The 18,727-nt window shown below is 54.5% G+C and overlaps 1 protein-coding gene across 1 annotated transcript in view; it reads left to right on the forward strand.

The window, feature by feature from the left end:
* Positions 1-18,727, forward strand: part of GPSM1 (G protein signaling modulator 1) — an 81,828-nt gene that overhangs the window by 61,826 nt on the left and 1,275 nt on the right. Inside the window, exon 12 of the mRNA XM_072882957.1 lies at positions 15,306-15,465. Coding sequence (XP_072739058.1) covers positions 15,306-15,465 — 160 coding nt within the window. The remainder of the gene's footprint in view (positions 1-15,305; positions 15,466-18,727) is intronic.

Raw genomic sequence — 18,727 nt, forward strand, 5'->3', positions numbered from 1 at the left:
CTCAGAGGTAAATTATCAGTTTCTTCCTTAAATATTAACAGCTGCCAGGTAATGAATTCCCCCTCTCTGTTTCATAATGGCACTAAAATTGGGATTTGCCTTGGTTTTCTCTGTAATTATCCAATGAGAGTGTGTAAGTGAGAGGGAGGCACGGCAGAGCTGGGCCTTGCAGGCTCTGCTGCAGGCAAGTGTCGTGCCTGGGGGACTGAACCCAGGCACGACCCTTCCCAACGGGCAGCTCTGCTGTGCGGGGCTGGGGCTGCACAAGCAGTTACGTGAAGCTTATGGTTTTACGATCCTTCATTAAGTTACTTTTCCTCATGCAGAGGGGTGGGTTTGGGAGGTAGGCTAGCGTACACAGTTGGAGTAAAAGCCAGAATTACCTGCCAGGCTCCTCAGCATCCTGCGGAGGAGAAGCTGGTCCTGGCGAGGTGTGGCTGGGAGAGCGCATGGGGAGGGAGCAGCGTCCCCGGCAAGGAGAGGTGCGGCAGGAGCCGTCCTGGTCCTCCAGAGTGCTGGGGCCAAATGCTGCGCTTGCCTCTCTCTGGGCACCCCCCTCCTCGCTGCCGATGCCACCTGCAGTTTGGACAACTCTGTGACTTGAGGTTTGGTTTTGTGAGAGACCAGCCGTCTTCAAAGAGCTGTGCACGGTTCCCTGTGCTGCGCTGCTGAGTAACAGTCGACGTAGTGCCAGTCCAAGGCTTTTCCTTTGCATCCTCTGCCTTGCTTATCTGGGTGGCTTCATTAAAATCATCCCTGCAGAGTCCAAAAATGGGAGCCCAGAGACTCTGCCTTACATGTCTTGGGCACAATGTAGACAGCTGCCTGGCTTGATTTGAGAAGCAGCAATCATCTCTTCTACCCACAGCTTTTGCTTATGAGAAGGTTACGGGCACTGGCTGCTTTAACCACCCTTTGCAGCCAGGTCCCGGGGCGTCTCTGCTCAGAGCAATGGGCTTTGCAGCACTGAGGAGACTCTCAGCTGGTGCTGTTTTCATTTTGGGAAAGTGACTGCTCTGCTACGGAGCCCCTGAAAGTGCTGTGAATGGTTTTGACATTTCTGAATTTAAGCCAGGAAAAGGCCAGACTGACCTCTGGGTCGCCTGTGAATATTTGACCCTTTTGGGTGCTGAAGCAGGAGAAATGACCCCTACAAGGTGAACTGCGCAGCACAGGACAAGTGTTAACTATTCCCTCCCCTACATCCTGCAGACAATATGGAGGACAAAAGCTAAGTAGAAAAGAGAACCTGTCACCTCTTAGAAGGGGCAGATAACTCCCACGTGCTATGTGGGACAGGACTGATGTTGGCAGGGCAGATGGTATCTGTATGGGCCGCAACATGATCGGTGTCCTTTATCTGGGGCGGCGATGGGTTGAGGACTGCTTGCTCAGGGCTGGTCCCAGAGCTGCCCTTGCAGCGTCCTGCCCACATTTTGCTCCAAACAGAAGCAAGGCAGAGGTATCGCTGCCTCTGTGCCTGTGTGTCAGCCCCTGGGCCTTGTCCTTGGTGAGATGCTTCAGTTCTTAAGGTCCCAGAGATAAAGCTGAATTCCTTATCTTCCTGTTTTTGGGATATTCCTGTTGCTGGGACACCCTCTTTCTACTTTTTCCCACTATGCCGGTACCTTGTTTTTCCTCCTCCCAGACCGAGGTCAGGTTGTGAATCAAAGCTGTGCTGTGAAAGGAGATAGGAGGCAGGATTTAACACAAGCCTGTGCTTGTGCATCAACCACACGCAGAAGAACAACATACTGGCTGCCCCGTGTGCAGGATGGCTGTCCAAGCCCTCGGCTTTGCAGAGGTTACACCAAGGACCCAAGGTCTGGATGCTTCTCAGATCCCTTGGGCTGGGGATCAGGGAAAGCATGTCTGAGACCCCATATTCCATCCATAGCAGGCTAAGTGTGGAGGCCAGTTTTGGAGCTAGAAAACTGTAAGAAAGAGCCTCTTACCAGAGGAACCTGCTCGAGGAAGGAGGTAAAAACTGAACTGGTTGTCCAAGGTCCCTCTTTGTTTGAGATTAAGACAGAAGGTCTACAGACCGGCTAGTCCAGTGGTCCAGGCTGGAGCTGACTAACCAAGCTACCAAAATACATTCTTCTTCCCCTGACTCATTGTAACTGAGTTCTCAGTTATTGGCACTTTGAAGCCATAATTGAGGTCTGCTTTCCTCCTTGCACAGCTTTTTCTCCCGGCAAATTGTCAGCCATCAAGTGGTATGAGACAGTAAAAGAGATGTTACACTCACCATTTCCTAGAAACTGTCACTTTAAAGAGAACAATACTAAAAAGAGGGATGAATTGGAGCCAGACCTAGAGCAATAAAACTCCAAATGTTTGACTTCTTTCAAAATCTGGAACTCTTCATTCATTTCTAGGGTCTCTGCCGTGCCTGGGGCACTTTGTACGTTCACAGTTCCGGCCTCTCGCGTTTAATAAACTGCACATGCCAGAAGAGCTTAAAAAAATCATAGCCCAGGTTCTCTTTGGATGTAAATCAGCATAACTCTGCTTAAATCACTGGAGCTGTGATGACACCAGATGACACAAGGGCCTCCAGTGACTGGAGGATCTTGTTTGGTTTTCTTGCATGAATATCTCTTGCTCAGGCAAATGTGAGTGCAAGGGGTAGCACGGCCGTGCCTGCGTTTTGCCGGGGTGCCAGCAGTGACCTGCATCCGTGCCAGCGCTGGGGGCTGAGGTCCCAGCCGTGGCGGGTGGGATCTGGCATTCTGGCATGTAAGGGAGCACCTGATGGATCCAGCTGGTCTCTGTGCGTGGCCTGAGGCTGGGAAGGGAGCGTGGTCTGGCTGTGCTTGCTGGAGCCCTGCCGTGTGCTTTTTCCATTGGTTGGTGAGTCTACGTACATAATCTTTTCTGTATCAGTAACTTCTGTTTCTCTTTACGTGAGCTATATTTAAAAACAGGGAAATGCACCCTAATAATATGGGTTTTTGATTTCATTTAAGGACAGACCTGTAGCAGTGCAGGAGCGTGTATAATGAGACCAGTTTTGTCTGTACCTTATCTTTGATAGCGGCTCTTACCAGCTGTTGGACAGGGCTACGGCGCTGGAGGCTCTCCCAGATGACACAAACGCAGCACAACCTTGGGGCAAGCTTGGCTTTTGTCTGTTATTGCCCAGCTTTGGGGAGGCCAGATCAGCCTGTGAGCAGCTTGTCCCGTGTGGTCACTTGGGCATCCTGCCCAGAGGCCACCCCGCTGCCTTCGTTTGTCACCAGCGCAGCTCCATCCCCGGTGTTCGTTTGTGGTCAGACAGGAGAGTTCAGCGACCCAGGCGATGGGCAGTAACCTCCTCTGCTAGTAGGTTGTTCTCTAACCCACTGCTTATGGATAGACGCGGTCCCATCCAATGCCAATCCCCTCTTCTGGATTTAGGATAGCCTTGGGGTGAGCGGAGGTTTGGGGTCTCTCTGGGCTGTCCTTGTGTCTGTGCTTGGACTAGGTGCAGGAAACTGAGGCTCCCTGCATCCTCCATGGTTGCAGGAGTAAGGAGAAGGATGTGAATCCATAAATCAAAGGAGCCAGAAAAGAGGAAGGTTCGAGAGCTGTTTCTTGGAGCTCTCATGGTAAAAAAACTGTCGTGGCAGCAGGAAGGCTCCCTCTGTCCCTGTACGAGTGTGAATGCAGCTGGCGGGGGGGAGATGTCAGGGACAGAGGTGCAGGCAGGCAGATCCCAGCTGGACAGGAGAAGGTCTCCCGGCTTTTGGCAGTCACTGCTGGCTGCCCGCTGGGCAGGGCACAACCTGCGTCTGGGGTTAATGTGGCAATCACGAGCTGCTGCTCACACCTCACCTTCAGCCTGTGTCCACGTTTCCCATTAGCAGTGCTATTTTTGAGCCTCCCAAGGCAATTAACACCAATTAATCTAAAAAAGCCTAAATAATGGTTTTTCAGAGCCCCCGGCTCATTCCTGTTCCCCATGCGGCCCCAGAAGATTGCAGCCCGAACCTGGCAGAGAGCTGAGCCCAGTTAAGTGCTTTGTGTGCAGGAACTGCTGGGGAAGCTTCCTGGGGTGATGTGCAATTAGAGAAGGGCCCCGAACGATCCCATGGATCCAGCTCTTCCATCCTGGGTCGTGGTGTCTGTGCCACAGAGAGTTGCCGTTCCCTGCAGTGCTCTTTACGCTGGAGGAGAGGAGGAACCAGGTTCTGCAGATCGGTGCAGCCCTCTCTTGAGAGCCAGCAAAGAGTGAGACCACTGAATAGGCTTGGGTGCAGGAGGTGCAACTCCCCTGGGATGTGCAGAAAAGTCCCTGGGGGATTTTTTGCCTGTATCTAAAGCCATTTCCATCCTACTATTTTCTGGGCAGTGAAATGTGGAGCAAATCAGCCTCCCCATCTTTGCCTTCCCCAAACGGGGTGTAGTTTCATCTTGCCCTTTTAAACAGCACGTACCAGAGCAAGAGCTGCTTTTTGCTGATAGGAGAGGCTGTTCCTGTGTTTGCATGTGATTTTTGTCTTACCTATTTAAGCTCTCCTGAGAAGGGCTGTGTCTGACCATCACTGAAATGGTAAACCCATGGGTACCGGCCCCAGGATCCTCCCTGCCCCCAGCAGGGCCAGGATTTCATGTTTTGTGGGGTACCTTGCATAACAAGGCCTTGATCTTGAGCGCGACCTTCAGGCATTACTGGAAGATGAGTAAATAATAATTAAGATTTGGGCGTTTGCTGCAGTGAAGGGTGTTTATATGCAGGTTAGATGTGCGTTATGGGTGCTAATGTAGATGGGTGTGTGCAGATCCACCGACTAACTTCACCCGATCGTTACCACCCCTGGTAAAGGTGCTGCATCTGTTCAGCTGCTTTTTAAAACAGCGCTGTGCTAAGAGCAAGTAGGTGTCTAAATAAAAGTATGTTTCAAGAAAGCAGCACCATTTTGGCAATCCAGAGACAAGTAGGCTTTTTTGTAAAGCGTTTTCAAAGCAAATTGTCAGTAGGTTCCAATTTCAGATGCACCAAGCGCAGTATATTGTGGGGAGGAGGGCATATCTGCTGCTGGGGGAGCGTTGGATCATTTCCATCGCTGAAGAGGAGCGTGTCCTTCACTGGCAGCGGGCTTATAGGCACCTGTCTCCTCCATCACCTCCTACTCCTCGGTAGGGCTGGAAGTGGGGAGGTGGTGGTGCGGTCTAGTGGATAGAGTAGGTGACTGGGAGTTGAGCACTATATATTAACCTTGGCTTTTGTGCTAATTAATCAAGAATATGGGTTATATCCTTTAAAGCAACGGAGTTATTTCGGTTTAGCAAATTACTGCTGCTCAGCTGAGACTCAACAGCTGAGCGTGGTCCTAGTTCCACCCCCCTCCAACTGCAAAGTAAATCACTGCAACTAGTTTCAGCTAAAACATTGTGCTTTGCTGCTCGGGCGTGTTGTGGTGCGCACAGCCAGGTACCACAGCTCTGCGTGAGGGCGAGCATCGGTTACGCTCCAAGAACTTACTGCTTGCTGGCATCTGCCTATAACCTGAATTGTTCTGAGCAAGTAGTTCGGGTTCACTCCCAGCTTTGGTATTTAAGGGATCCTCCAGCTTTTTGATGGGCCAAATTGACCTCTATAGCTGCCCATCTTCTTCCATAGGCTGGAGAGACTGACCTGGAATGATAATGCTTCTAACTTGTCTCCTTGGTTAGTAATTTAGGCTTCGGGTGCTAAATCTAGGCTTGTGTGTTTCTGTTAAATGGTGACAGGGAAACTCAGCCTGGCATGGTAAATACTGTCAAAACCTGCATGGAAAAGTTGCTACATTAACTACAGAGTATTGCTGTAGCTCTTTGAGGACTGTTTGAATACACTGACTAATATATTGCCTCCCAAAGAGAAACCAGAAGTAATTTCCATGCCGTGGATGCACTGGTCTCAGCAGTGAGGGCTGGCTACCTGACCTGTGATTTCAGGGTAGATTACCACGTAGCTGGGGAAAAAGTGTAAATCCAGTATTCATAAGGTTGTTGCACAAAGTGGCCAAATCTGAGCACGGTGGCACTAGCTTTCAGGCAGTCGGATCGGCACTGCAAGTAGCAGAGGTCTCAGTAACACTTCAGCCAGACACCCACACAGGCACGCCACACTCTGTCTCAAAATAAAATAAAAAACGATATTGTCACCTGCTGTTGATCCAAAGGCATGGATTTAAGCCGTGTGTGGCAGTAGGGCATGCTCCCAACAGGTCAGCAGTTACTGTATTAGGGAAGGAGGGAGCGTGGGTGAGTTATTTTGATTTTGTTTGAAACAATAAAGCCCAAGTTATTTGAAATCTTAACAACAGAACCAGCTTTTAGCACTGGCGTTTATAGGGATGAGTGGGCGAGTTGTTTAAAGGAAAAAAAGTCTTTGAAAACAGTCCAAGTAAGGGTGATAATTTCATCCTACAAGGGAAGCGCGGTGCGCACGTCCTGTGTTTGAGCAGCGTGTCTATGTTCTGCACCAGGGGCCGTGGCGGTGCAGTTTGCAAAGCACGCTGAAGGGCACACGTGTGCCGAGGGCACCCTCAGGCGCACGCTCACAGCTCCCTGGCACGAGAGCTGGAACCTGAAGTTGCAGGTGGTTTCTCTGCAGATCACGGATGTCTCTCTCGCTCTCCTTTGCTGCATCCTAAACCCAGATGCAAAAAGTCGTTTCCTCTTGCTGCTCCAAGCCCTAACCTCCTGTGTGTGGGCTCTGCTCCTGCGTTATACCTGTCTTCTCCATTTCACCCTCAATACCAGCTTCAGATGCCCCCTTTCATAGTTGTCCCAAGTCGACTCAGCTCTTCAGATAAAGGGCAGAGTCTCAGTTCTCGTTCATTCCCCTCTTACCCCTCTCCACCGAAGTATCCCCTTACCCCCTCAGCCCCCCAGCAGTGCAGCAGCAGGGAAACGGTGGCTGCAGCACAGACGTTCAGCTCACGTGAGCTGCAGCAGTGTCTGTGCCCCCGCACCGAGCGTGACGGCAGGCAGGTCGGATGTGCCCTGCCCCTTGCCCTTCCTTGCCCCTTCTTTCCCTCCTCAGTTGTTGTAGCATTTTTAAAAATTAAATCACAAACTAAATTGAAGTTTAGTATGTGAGCTCCCCAGGCAGCAGCTTAGTTTGAGGCCAATTCCCAATTGTCTCGCCTTCCATAGCCTGTGGCCAGAACAAAATAGGTGCAGAGTAATTGCCTTTTGCCTGCTCTGTCCTGATACTAGGGTTTTGCAAGGTCCTGCGTGATGGAGAGTCGGCCTCTTCTCCTGGCACACGCCAGATGGGGCTGCCCCACAGGATGGATCCTGGCCAGCATCACTGGTGCTCCGGGACGGTCCATCTTGCATGTCTGCAGCATCCCCACCGTGGCAGTTCTGCCCGTGTCTCGTCAGCACAGGGCATTTTATCACTTGTTGCTTCAGAGCTTGTGTTTGCCCCTGAGCACAGCCTGACCCCCTCCCGGGCAGCCAGATCGGCCTCGTGGGCACCGATGGATTCGCAGTCCCTGATCGCGGCTGCCCCAGCCCTGCTGCTCTCCTTCTGGAGATGCTTTGTGCATCCGTGATGCCTTGCCCTTGGGTCCAGGATCGTTGCGAAGCCCAGTGAGGCTTCACAGCCCCTCTTGGGGATAGGAGGGGTCTGGGGGCTGAGACCCGCCGTGCCCTGCAGGCAGCCTGGCAGGGGCCAGGGCCAGGTACTGAGCCAGGAGTCCTGATCTCAGGCCCCACACAGTTTCCATGTTTTTAATTACTGTGTGACTCCTGGAAATAAATTTACTGGTATGGAAAGGCACGGGCAGTCCCCCAAAGCTGCGTTTGTTCAGGATAAAGAAATTTCCTACTTTTGTGATGAAAAATGAGAGAGAAGTGTAAGAGGAGAGCGTGGACAGAGAACTAAGAGTGCCAACAGGGCTCTGTCCCCATTTTGCCACTGCCCTGCCAGGTGGCCTTTGGCAAGCTGCTTGTCTTTCCAGTGACGCATTTCACTGTCAGAAATTCACATTTCACATTCACGTTTCACAAATGGGAGGTAAGAACAGCTCTTCAGCTGTTGCGTAGCATTTCCATCTTTCCATGTTTAAAACCTTATTGCAATTAGAAATTTCCCTCTGTTAAACAGTGGCACATTTAAATTAAGAGATGCTGAGCATCTCTGAGCATCTTTGGCTGAGCATCTTTGGCTCTTGCAATAAGACAAAGAAAATCACGTATCTAATACTATGAGGAGCAGGAGGACTATCAGGAGCTAAAAATGGTCCTTCAGTTTTTTGGTGCTTTAAATCTGAGTGATCGTATTGTGTCTGTATGTGCACAGCGCATTTACTGTCGTGGTGCGTGTGCCTGTAGAGCTGAGTGTGTTTGCAGATGTAGTTTAGGAAAATTGATCCCAATCTATTTTTAAGGTAAAGTGTGTGTGGTGGGTAGGAGGTGAGGAGGTGGAAGGAAAGCTAAATATTCACATAGCTCCACTGTGTGTTTTAAGAGCATCATCTAATAACACTGGGATCGTGGCAGCGAGGTGAGGGAGAGACGAGCGCTTCGCTGGAGTCCACCCCCTCGTGCAAGGGCACAGGAGTGACTCCGGGAGGAGCGTGGCGAGCAGGGCTGTCGCTTTAAGCTGCATCTCGCACCCAGCGGGTCATCGGTGCTGGCGACGTTCTTCACATGGCTGCGCGCTCCGCATAAATCCCTGCTCCGGCAGCCGGAGGGGAGCCGGGGAGAGCTCTCTCTGGCTGCTGGCAGTAGCTAAAGAGCATCGAAGCGGCAGCCCCGCATCACCAGCCTCTGCCCTGCGAGGTGAGGTCGTTCCTGCCCGTGGACATGTAAAAGCTGGAGCCTGGGGAAGAGCTGGCTGCCGAGGTCAGTAAGTAAAACTCGGTTTTTGTTTGTGTTTCCCTTCTGTCCTCTGAAATGAGAGGCTAGATCGGGGGTGAGAGGAGGAGGTTGATACAGAGCTACAGAGATTTACTCGGGCCAGGACTTGGATATTGCCTATGCATGCTTGTTTTTTTAAAGTTTGCAGGTAGCTTTAGTTTGAACTTTTTATTATTAATATTTTTGCAACTTTCTGGGAAATAGATGCAAGCAATGCACAGACTGCTCGGGTGTGTGCCGATGTCTTACAGCAGAGCGTGGCGAGTGCAGTTGGTGGTTTTCTGTGCCTGGCTGTGCTTACTGGGGGAGGACGGGGTGTCTGCCAGCCAGCCCTGCCTTTCGGAGGGAGTGTGGCAGCAGTGCTTAAGGATTGGCATTGAAAGGGAAGTGCTGTCCTCAGCAAAGACTGGACAAGTTTAACAGCTTTTCTGACTCTGAAGATGACGGTCTCATCAAGGAGTGGAGACTCCAGCCAGCACCAAGCTGTTGGTGGCCAGGGACTGGAAGAGCCCTGCTCCCGAGCCCAGAGACGATGCTCCAGACATCTCACCTCTTGGTAAAACAGGCTGAGGCTTTTGGCCAGCGGTTTCCTTCCACTCCTCTCCTCCAGCCCCCCCTCACCTTCTGGGAGGCTCTTTCCAAACCTGCCCTCCGGTGCCTTTCACCAGGTGAAGCGATGAGGTGGGGAAGTTAGTTCAGTGCCTGATGCACCTGCGAGGTGAGGGGCTTTGGGGCTGTGGCCATGCCAGCAGTGCTGGCCCCTGCGGCGATTTCCTCTGGGGCGAGGTGTTGGGGTGATGCAGGGATAAAGCAAAGCCGCGTGCAGGGGACTGGCAGGCAGTGGGGCAGCCCAGGATAAAGCGCTCCCCACACTGGCAGTCACCAGCACCACCCCAGCCTCGCTCCTGCCTGGTGATTTTGGGGTCGACTGCCTTGAAAACAGAGTAGGTAAGCAGCTGTGATGCATCTGGTTTATAGAGGGAGAGACAGATAGGGCATGGCACGTGGGTGTAGATGTGTTGGGATGAATATCTGCCAGGCCCTGGGCAGATAACTGCCTGCTAGAACAAGGGGCACAATTTTTCCGAGAACTGTCTGCAGTCAAGAGCTTGACCGTGGGGACAGATCTCCGGGTCCTGTCCCAGCTCTGCCACTGCGTCACTGCGGACATGGTCAAGTCACTTCACCTCCAAGTTGTCTCCTCGCTCAGATAAGGTGAGGAGGAGGAATCGGTGGTGGACATGTTTAAATGCTAAGGCAGTGCTCTCTGAGGGGCTGCTGTGGGAGTAGTGTTGAAAACTGCTGCGTTATCCCTGAACCTGCTGCCATCCTCACCTCGTCCCTGATCTTTCCCACACACCAGAGCCAGACCGTCTTCGAGCAGCAGCTCCCGAGCTCAGTCTACTGTGCCAGACCCGCCAGGGTCCCTCTGCCACTGGGCAGCGGGTCCTGCCCGCAGGTAGGGCAGTGCCGTCCCCCTCAGAGCGCTGTGTGAAGCCGGAGTGAGCAGTCCTGGAGCTTGACGAGTCCTTGCTGCATCGGGACAGGTCTGCAAGAAGTTGAGCCTGGAGGAGAGGAGGGGGGACCAAAGGCCGGCCAGCGCCCTGTGGGGACACCGGCTGCAAAAAGAGAAGCTGATCTGATGGAAGAACAAGGTTTGGCCCTTTGGGTAGCTCATGAGAGTGTCTGCAGTTTGTTCTGCTGGGCAACGCTCCCTTCGAAGGGGACATTTCACCCGTGCATGGTACAGCAGGTGCTTTTGGCCTATGGCAGCAGCAGGAATTGCTGGGGGACGTGCCCTGCCTCTGCCAGCGCAGAAATCATCTGCTGTGGTCCTTGGGGGCCTCTGGAGCCACGTCCCAGAGCGCCCCGGGGGTACGTTGTTGTGAGGCTGCGATCGGACAGGCTTTTGGTGGGGCTCAGCAGCGAATGCAGGGAGAGCTGCATCCTGTCCTGGCTGCCGCTACTTCCTGGGGAGCCCTCCGGCTCTGCCCGAGCTGACTTTAAACCCTGTGGGAGCAGCAGGAAGCTGTGGGAGAAGCTGTCATCACCCGAGCCATTCGGTTGAGGGTATTTCTAACAGCAGGTGCCAGTGCATGGCGGGGGAGCGCAGCCGGGGCCAGAGGTGGGTATGGGCTGCTCGGGTGCCAAAGCGAGACTGGGGACAGGTTGCTGCTGGGGAGCAGCATTGTGGAGCGGAAAGCCCAAGCCGCAGTGCTGGTGGCATTGCCCTGCTCTGCCCAAGGAGCTTACAACGAGAAGCTCCTGGCCCAGGTTGTGTGTGCGGGGCCAGGCAGGAGGAGCCCCGTCATCTGCCTGCCATGGAGTGCCGTGTCCTGCTCCGCAGGACCCTTGGGGACCTCAGGCATGGGAACACCATGTGAAACTAGCATGGAAATAATTAACACGTCCTCTGCCGATCCCAGGGTGGGGCTCGGGAACATGTCAGAGAAAGGCCCGTCTCTGCAGAGACCCCGGTGGGCAGCAGCGTCTAAGGGTGGAAACCCTGTGGGGCATCCGTGGGCTGTGGCTTCGGGTGTTGGGAGGTGGAAAGTGTTTTAGCTCTTGCAGTTAGGCCTTCTACATTTGTTTAATAGCTTTCCTGAATCTGAGTGAAAATGGCCAAGGGGGTTTAGGCACAGGAGTCTGTTCGGACTTTGTTTTGCTTTGTCTGGGATCGCTTCAGCCTTGGCCTCACCTGCGCATCCGGAGCAGCCAGTCTGAGGGATTTCCCCATGAGATGCTGGTCTGTGCCCGGGGCGCAGAGCTGGGCAGCCCAGGACATTCTCGGCCAGAGACAGGGAAAGGTTTTATTTAGCCTGAGTGAGAGCTTATTGGAGAGGAAATAGGGTGCATTTGTGCTCTGCAGAGCAGCGACCTGCAGCGGAGAGGCAGGGGCTTGGGGCAGCCCCAGCACCGGCTGCCCTGACCCCTCCTGAAGAGCCGACAGCCCCGGGCGAGCAGAGGGGCTCCCTGGGGTGGCATTGCTGCAGGGAGAAGAGTGGCAGCAGGCTCCCCATCGCTCCCCGCAGCTGCTGTTTGCTGCCTTTCCAACACTTCAGCTGTGTTTTACACATCCTGGATCTAACCTGGCAGGTTAAGCAGCGTGCTCATCCACCAGCAAATAAATGTGTGCAAAAGCCTGGATGCCTTCCAGTGAGGGAGGCCTGTTTCAGATGAGCAAGTCCTGCTCCCAGGCTGTCCTCAGCCAGGTTGCTCAGTTCCCCGATGAGACGGCAGCGTCCAGTTGGAAATGGAAATGAGACCACTCACAGAAAATGGGAACAAAGCTCTGACTCCCAGGTATGGGGCCTTCGCCTGCCTGGGACGGCGGCCATCCCTGTCCTGCCTGGGGTCGGGGAGCAGGAGCAGAGGCTCCGCGCTTGTCCTGGTCCCTGCATGGGGAGAGACGTGCGTGTCTGTGCCCACGCTGAGGGTGAGCATGTTTGCAGCCGAAGCTGCCCCGGGGGTGATCTCTGCAGTGCCAGCAGCTGCCGGTCTGCAGGTGCCAGCAAAAGCCCTGGGTCTCTCTGCCCAGCGCAAAAGAGGTTGGTTTGCCGCTTGGCCCGTGATGGAGGCTGGCTGACCGGAGGAAAATAACAATTGCCAGAATTTGAGCAGTTGCGGTGCTAGAGGTGGAGGATGGGTGACGAGGCCAGGCAGGGACACCAGCCATGGGGTGAGAAGGGATCTCGGGGCTGGAAACCAAAGCTGCTGCCCAGGAACCATTTAGGGCTCTGGGTCTTGGGCCCGTGGTGACCAGTTGTTGCGTGTCTGTGCTATCGCAGGACTGTTGCTCGGCCCCATTAGGGGATGCCCTGGCTCTTGGGAAGCCTCCTGACCGTCCTGGATGTGCCAAGCCCTGGACAAGCACAGCTCGGTAGCAGACGGTGGGCCCCAGGGTGTGATTGCACATCCATCTGCCCTTGCAGCTCCTTCCTTGGGGCCAGGAGCAGACTGCGAGTGGAGGGAGCCAAGCGCTCCGTGCCTTGTCATATTTGGGCATTTTAATTAGAGAGGTGCAGGCCTGGGGTGCGGTTTGGCTGGGGCAGCGCCAGAGGGAGCCTGGCATCGGCGGGTGCTGCTGCGGGCCCTGCGGCACCCCACGTCCCGGGCTGGCACAGCACGTGCAAGCCCTAACGCTGGCCCGCGGGCACTGGCTTCCTGCCCCTCCGGGTGCCACCGTACCGGGAGGTACCCAGGCATGCCGCCAGCCCCGTCCCATACTGCGCATGCACCGGCTGCTCTTCCTACGGATTCAGAGCATCCTTTCCTCTCCCAGGCATCAGAGCAGAGATCCTGACACGGGAAATTGCAGGGTCCCTGGCAGGAGGCACCCCGGGGGAATCTGGTCTCTGCTGGGGGGAAGCCCCGAGCTGGGGGCTCTGACCAACGCGCTGCCCAGCTGCTCCCCGCAAGGCAAAACTTCTCCCGTGGACCTGCAACTGCTCTGATTTACTCTGTGCGTTTGCAGGGAAGCTAGAGGGAGGTTTGGTGTGAATGAGCCGGCTTCTTCCTCTAGCCTGAAATTTGGGTCACACAAGCCAACATAGCAGAGCTGAGAGAGATATCGTTCTTTCTCGGTTCAAGCCCAAGCAAGCTTTGATTTCCAAGGTGCGACTGTTGATGGTTCAGAGGGTCTGTCTGAGCTGCTGTTTCATTAGTGGATCAGCATGTGGAAAGAGGTGAGAGGGGTTTTTCCCCTCCCTGATCAGCTCCCACATTGCTAATGTTCCTCTCTGGCCCGCTGCTAATTTTGACGCTGCCCTAAATAGAAGCTGAGTGCATCTCATCTGCTTCGCTTAGCATACGGGAAAATTGTTTCCCTTCATTTACTGAATCCAACTTGCGGCTTTAACCCTGTCAGCACAAGGCTCTCCCCAGCCCAGACCTCCCTTGATGGGCTTCGTGTGCCTCTGTCCTAGTGAAGAGTGCTCTGCTGGGCACGGCACCGCACGTGGTAGGAGAGGGAGGGCTCCCGGGCTGCCCAGGACGGCCACGGCAGAGCTGGGAGAGGGGCTTTGCTTCATGAACAGCCAAGGAGATCCCTTTCTCCACTGAAAGGCCTGGCACGCCTGGCCAGCTCTGCCTGTGCTCTGGGTGGGGTGTGCTGGGACCCAGTGCCCCTTCCCAGACTGGCCTTCCCCGGCCCCGTGCTGGAAAATAGCTCAGCACAGGCAGACCCAGTTGTAGGAGTTTTTGGTTGGTTTCTGTTGTGGTATTTTTTTCCAGCATCTGGTGGGACCAGCTCAGCATGCAGGGACCCTTTCTGAGCCTGGCAGATGCCGCTTTTATCGCTGTCTAATTTTATATCCCATTCTGAGCGGCTCCTCGGAAAGATCTGCCGTTCCTACTGCACCGGCCGCTCGAGAGCAGGACTCTGGGTTTGCTCTCCCAGCACGGGGCACGCAGCCCCTCTCTGCGCTGGAATCGCACACAACACAGCGCTTTCGAAAGGCTGCCTTGAACGTGAACCCTTCTGCAGCGTGACTTAAATATAACACTGTCTAGTGCAAGGTGCTTATTTGGGGCTCTTCTGCAAGAACTGTTTTCCTGAAAAACTATAATTTTGTGTCATTTGCAGCTTGGTGACTGTTACAAGTGGTGTGCTGAGGACACAGGAGCGCTGAAAAGAAGCATTGGGAGTGCGGGGGGCAGTGGCCTGCAAAGGTTAAATTTAGCTGGTTAGAAAGGACGGCTGAGTGCTGGCATGCCTGAGCTCGAGCTCAGCCTCAGCTGGGCACACGACGGCACTTCAGCCAGGGCGTCCGCATGGTTCCCCCTCGTCCCTCGCGCGGTCCCTCTCTGAGCTCACCCCTTTGCCAGCCCAGAAGCTCCTCTTCCCCGTGGAGCTGTGCCAGGATAAATGCTGTCCCGTCCCCTGTCCTCCCCTCTTTCCCTGTCAGCCTCCGGTTTGTTCTGAGCGCTCAGGATGCTCTGCAGCAACGGAGGCTGCTCTGCGCGAGGCTCGTCTGCTCGCTCGTAGGAAGGAGCCCAGCTCTGGTTTGGGCTGCAGAAGTGCCCAGAGCCTCTGGGGTCAGCCGCAGCATGAGTGACCTGGTGGAGGGGCTGCAGCTCTCCATGGATCCCCCTCTCGTGGAGCACAAGTCGCAGAGCAGCTCTTCACCCCGCTCCCACTCAGGGGTCCCTGCCGGAGAGGGGACCTTCGTGATGCTCTGCCTGTGGTGTCCTTTAGGAGGATGGTGTTGGATTGTCCACACCGAAGGGTGGCAAGCGAAAAAGGGAGAGGTTATTTCAGAGCCAGGAGAACAGAGGGACCAAGTAGCTTGACCCCTGGCAGGCTTCAGGCTGTGGCTTGGCGAGCTGTGGGCACAGCTCGGCCTCTGAACAGACCAGGAGAGGGCACGATGCATTGCCGAGGCCACGCCAAACGGAGCGATTGGACGTGGGGAGCTGTTTGGGGCATTCTGACTCTCTTCTGTATTTTCCTGTCTTTGCAGAAAATCAACCGGACCCCTTCGGATGAGGAATGCTTCTTTGACTTGCTGAGCAAGTTCCAGAGCAACCGGATGGATGATCAGCGCTGCCCGTTGGAAGAATGCCCATCAGAGGCTGCAGAGGCAGCTGCCACACCGGTCCCTGCCCTGGAAGAACGGATATGTAAGCACCGATGCGTTTATAAGTCACTATTACTATGGGAGTGATGCTGCTCCCATGGTGTGGCCAGCTGTCGTGGTTTTACTGGGAATCTTGTGATGTTTTGCTCAAGCCTCAGCTCTCTGAACTTAGCAGTTCTTTGGCAATCTCCATCGTTATTTAAGGAAGAAAGAAACATTCTTATGTTAATGGTTGCTGAGGGAAAGGCTGGAGAATATGAACTAAGGCTTGGAGAGTAAACCAGCAAGAGAAATGCAGAATATACTTGGATTTTTTCAGTACGGATCTTTTGAAGGTCTGGCCTTCTGAACAGTGGTGTTGGCACAAGGACTTCTGCCTCTGCCAGCATCTCCAGGAGGAAAATGCTGACGGTCATTACTGAGGGAGCCTTGTAAGAGCCTGGAGAGCTGGGGCATGCAGAGGGCTGGGGAGGGCTTTCACAGGCAAGTTAAAGTATTGCCAGTTTTTCTCATAGTGTTGCTATGGAGGAAAAACTTCTGGATTTTGTACAGTTCTTGGATGCTGTGGTGATAGGTGCTGTGTAAGAACAGAGAAGCCAGAAGGATGGATAAACCAGAAGGATGGATAAACGGTAGGAAGCTCCAGCAGGCAGACAGCTAGCTCACCCCTAGGAAGAACAGGGATAAATTGAGGAAGCTGTCTGACAAATAGATGGGACAGGAAAGGCAGGTCAGGTCTGTGTTTGCACTTCGGTTTCATGTCTTTTTTTAATGATATGGTGTTGAGGTCCTTTGTTTAAACCAAGCTGGAGAGAAGCACTAAAATGTGCAGGTCACACTTGCACACTTAAGCACCATCACAAAGGGCTCAAAAGACTTCATTTGAACTGATGGATTTGTTTATTGGTTTCCAAATGAACACGAAGTACAAACAGGAGAGGAGGAGACCCCTGACATCCCTCCGAGTGCGGCAAGAGCCGCAGCACAAGACTGCTCAGAGGAGTAGGTGCCAGGAGCAGGGGAGCAGGGGCTGAAGCGGCAGCGAGTGCAGAGCAGTGCGGAGAAGGTCAGGCTGCGGCAGGAAGGCAGGTTGGCTGTGAGGTGAGCAGGTTTATATCATCTAAAAATAGGATGGAAATGAGCATCGCTTTTTCAAGATACACATTTCTGATACAGAAGTGCATTTGGCTGTAACAGCTGTGTAATTTAGGAGACTGAGTTTAAAATACGAAGCTTTATAAAGAATGTACAAGTAGGCACGCGTTCTGTTCAGCTCTCATTTGGTCTCTAAGCCTTTTGGACATGTTATTTTCAAGGTTTCTTTGTGAGCTGAAGGGGAAGAAAGTCATCTTTGCGTCAGCACTGAGATTTTTATGTGTTCCTGCAACTCCATGAGCTGGGGTTCTAAAAAGAGCACGTTGTGTCGGGAGGCTCGGGGCACCCTCTCGAGTGCTTTGTGCTGGGACAGTAACACTGATCGGGCTGGGTTTCTTACAGTTTTCTTTTGCTTGTCCCTGTCCCAAGCGCAGTGTCTGTTACTTGGGAGCGTTTCACTGCCCAGCAGCTGCCGGGAGCCAACAGGCTCTTTCCATTGAGCGCTGCCCGAGAAGCATTGCCCGGGCTGGGGGCTGACTCGCTCGCTTTGCCGAGATCCCGGCATTGCTCGTGTGCTGCGTTTGAAAATCCTCCCTCTGTCCCGTTGTTGCTCTGCCCCGCACGAGCCCCTCGGTGGTGCCAACGCGATGCCGCCCAGAGCCGGCGTGCCAAGGCCGGGGTCGCTGCCTGCGCGGGGCTGCGCTCCGGCCGTGCGGGGCCCGATGGCTCCTCCACTGCTCCACCCCCATGGCTAGAAAGCACCAGGCATGTTGGGTGTCTGGATGGGATACTCCCCCCAAGGGTTTACAGAGTATAGACTGTATGTGTAGGACCTGGACTGGTATCCCCCCCCACCAGCTCGTACCAGCCCCCTCCCGGCAGACTGCACCCAGGCTGGCTCCGCTCCGCTCTGCGTGATAAGAACCAGACCCTACGAGTGTTTTCCTCACGCGTGCCGTGACGCAGGTCCTGCAGCTCGTGACAGCTGGAGCATCTGCAGGGCTCACCTCGGCAGTGCTTGAGCTGGCCCAAAAAGGCCGGGCTTCTGGGGGGCCTGGGACCGATGCGCCGCCAGGTGAGTGGCTTAGCCAGGCCTGGGCTTTGCCAATTACCTGCCTGTACTTACACCTAGCCCTCGGGACCGTGCAGGGTGCCTGCCACCGAGCCACACAAGTGCTCAGGAACGCTGCGCTCACCTGCAATGGCCGGTGTCTGCCCAGCCCCGTGCCCCGAGCGAGGTGCGGGTTGGCCCTTGCGCAGCGGGTGCCTCTTGGCTCGAGGTGGAAACCCGAGTGGAAGCAGCAGTGGAAGCTGCCTGTAGTTGTGCTGCAAACAGCAGTGATTGCTCACAGGCAGTGGTTAACATCTGGGCACTGGATCTTCTGGGCTGAGGTGGCATCTTTGGTGTCCTCCAGGAGCAGTAAATAGCAGGGAGCCCCTCAGGGGAGGTCCAGCAGCGGGAGACGTGCACATGGGGTTCTGCTCTTTACCCTGCCAAGACACCTACTTCCCCCCTTTGCTGCCTGATGGGTTTGTGTGTGCGTGGCAGGCTTGTTGCAGGAGGCGTGCTCTGGAGCGTACTGCACGGTTTGCACAGCCCAGCCCCATAAATTGGATGTGTTCGTTTAAGAAGTTTGTTGGCCAGGGAGCGTGCTGGAGGCAGCGCGCACAGCCCTTCGGGGAGCTGCACCCCAGCTGGAAATGGGAACTGCAGCTCTGCTGAACCGGAGCTTTTCTGCTTCCCATAGGGAAGGCAAGGCAGAGGGTCCCGCTAAAGGCCTTGGCTGCTGGCCTGGGAGCTGTGCGCAGGCAGGCTCCTCGCAGCCGGTCCTGCTCGCCCTTTGTGCAGGACAACTGCGGGGATGCAGCCCAAGGCCTTTTTGGGAGGTGGGTACCAAGGGCTGTGCTATAGCACTGGCCTTCAGAAAAGGGAGCGAGTGGTTGCGAGATGGGGCGGTGAGTTTTGCTCCCCATAACACTTGTTGCTTTGATGGCAGGCGTTTGCTCGCTTGTGTTGCCAGCACTGGGATTGTTCCTGCTCCCCCTCGCAGGGTGGAAGGAGATGCCGATGGTCACGCAAGAAGCCAGCATGCTGTATGGCAAACCCCTGTCCCTTGGGGGGAGCGTGTAAGGCTCAGCTGCAGCCCGGTTGGTTGAACAGCAGTTTGGTGATGAGAAGGATTTGGGCTTTCTGCAGACAGCAGAGCTGC

The sequence above is a fragment of the Ciconia boyciana genome, chromosome 18 (genome assembly GCF_034638445.1).
Source record: "Ciconia boyciana chromosome 18, ASM3463844v1, whole genome shotgun sequence".
NCBI classification, from domain to species: domain Eukaryota; kingdom Metazoa; phylum Chordata; class Aves; order Ciconiiformes; family Ciconiidae; genus Ciconia; species Ciconia boyciana.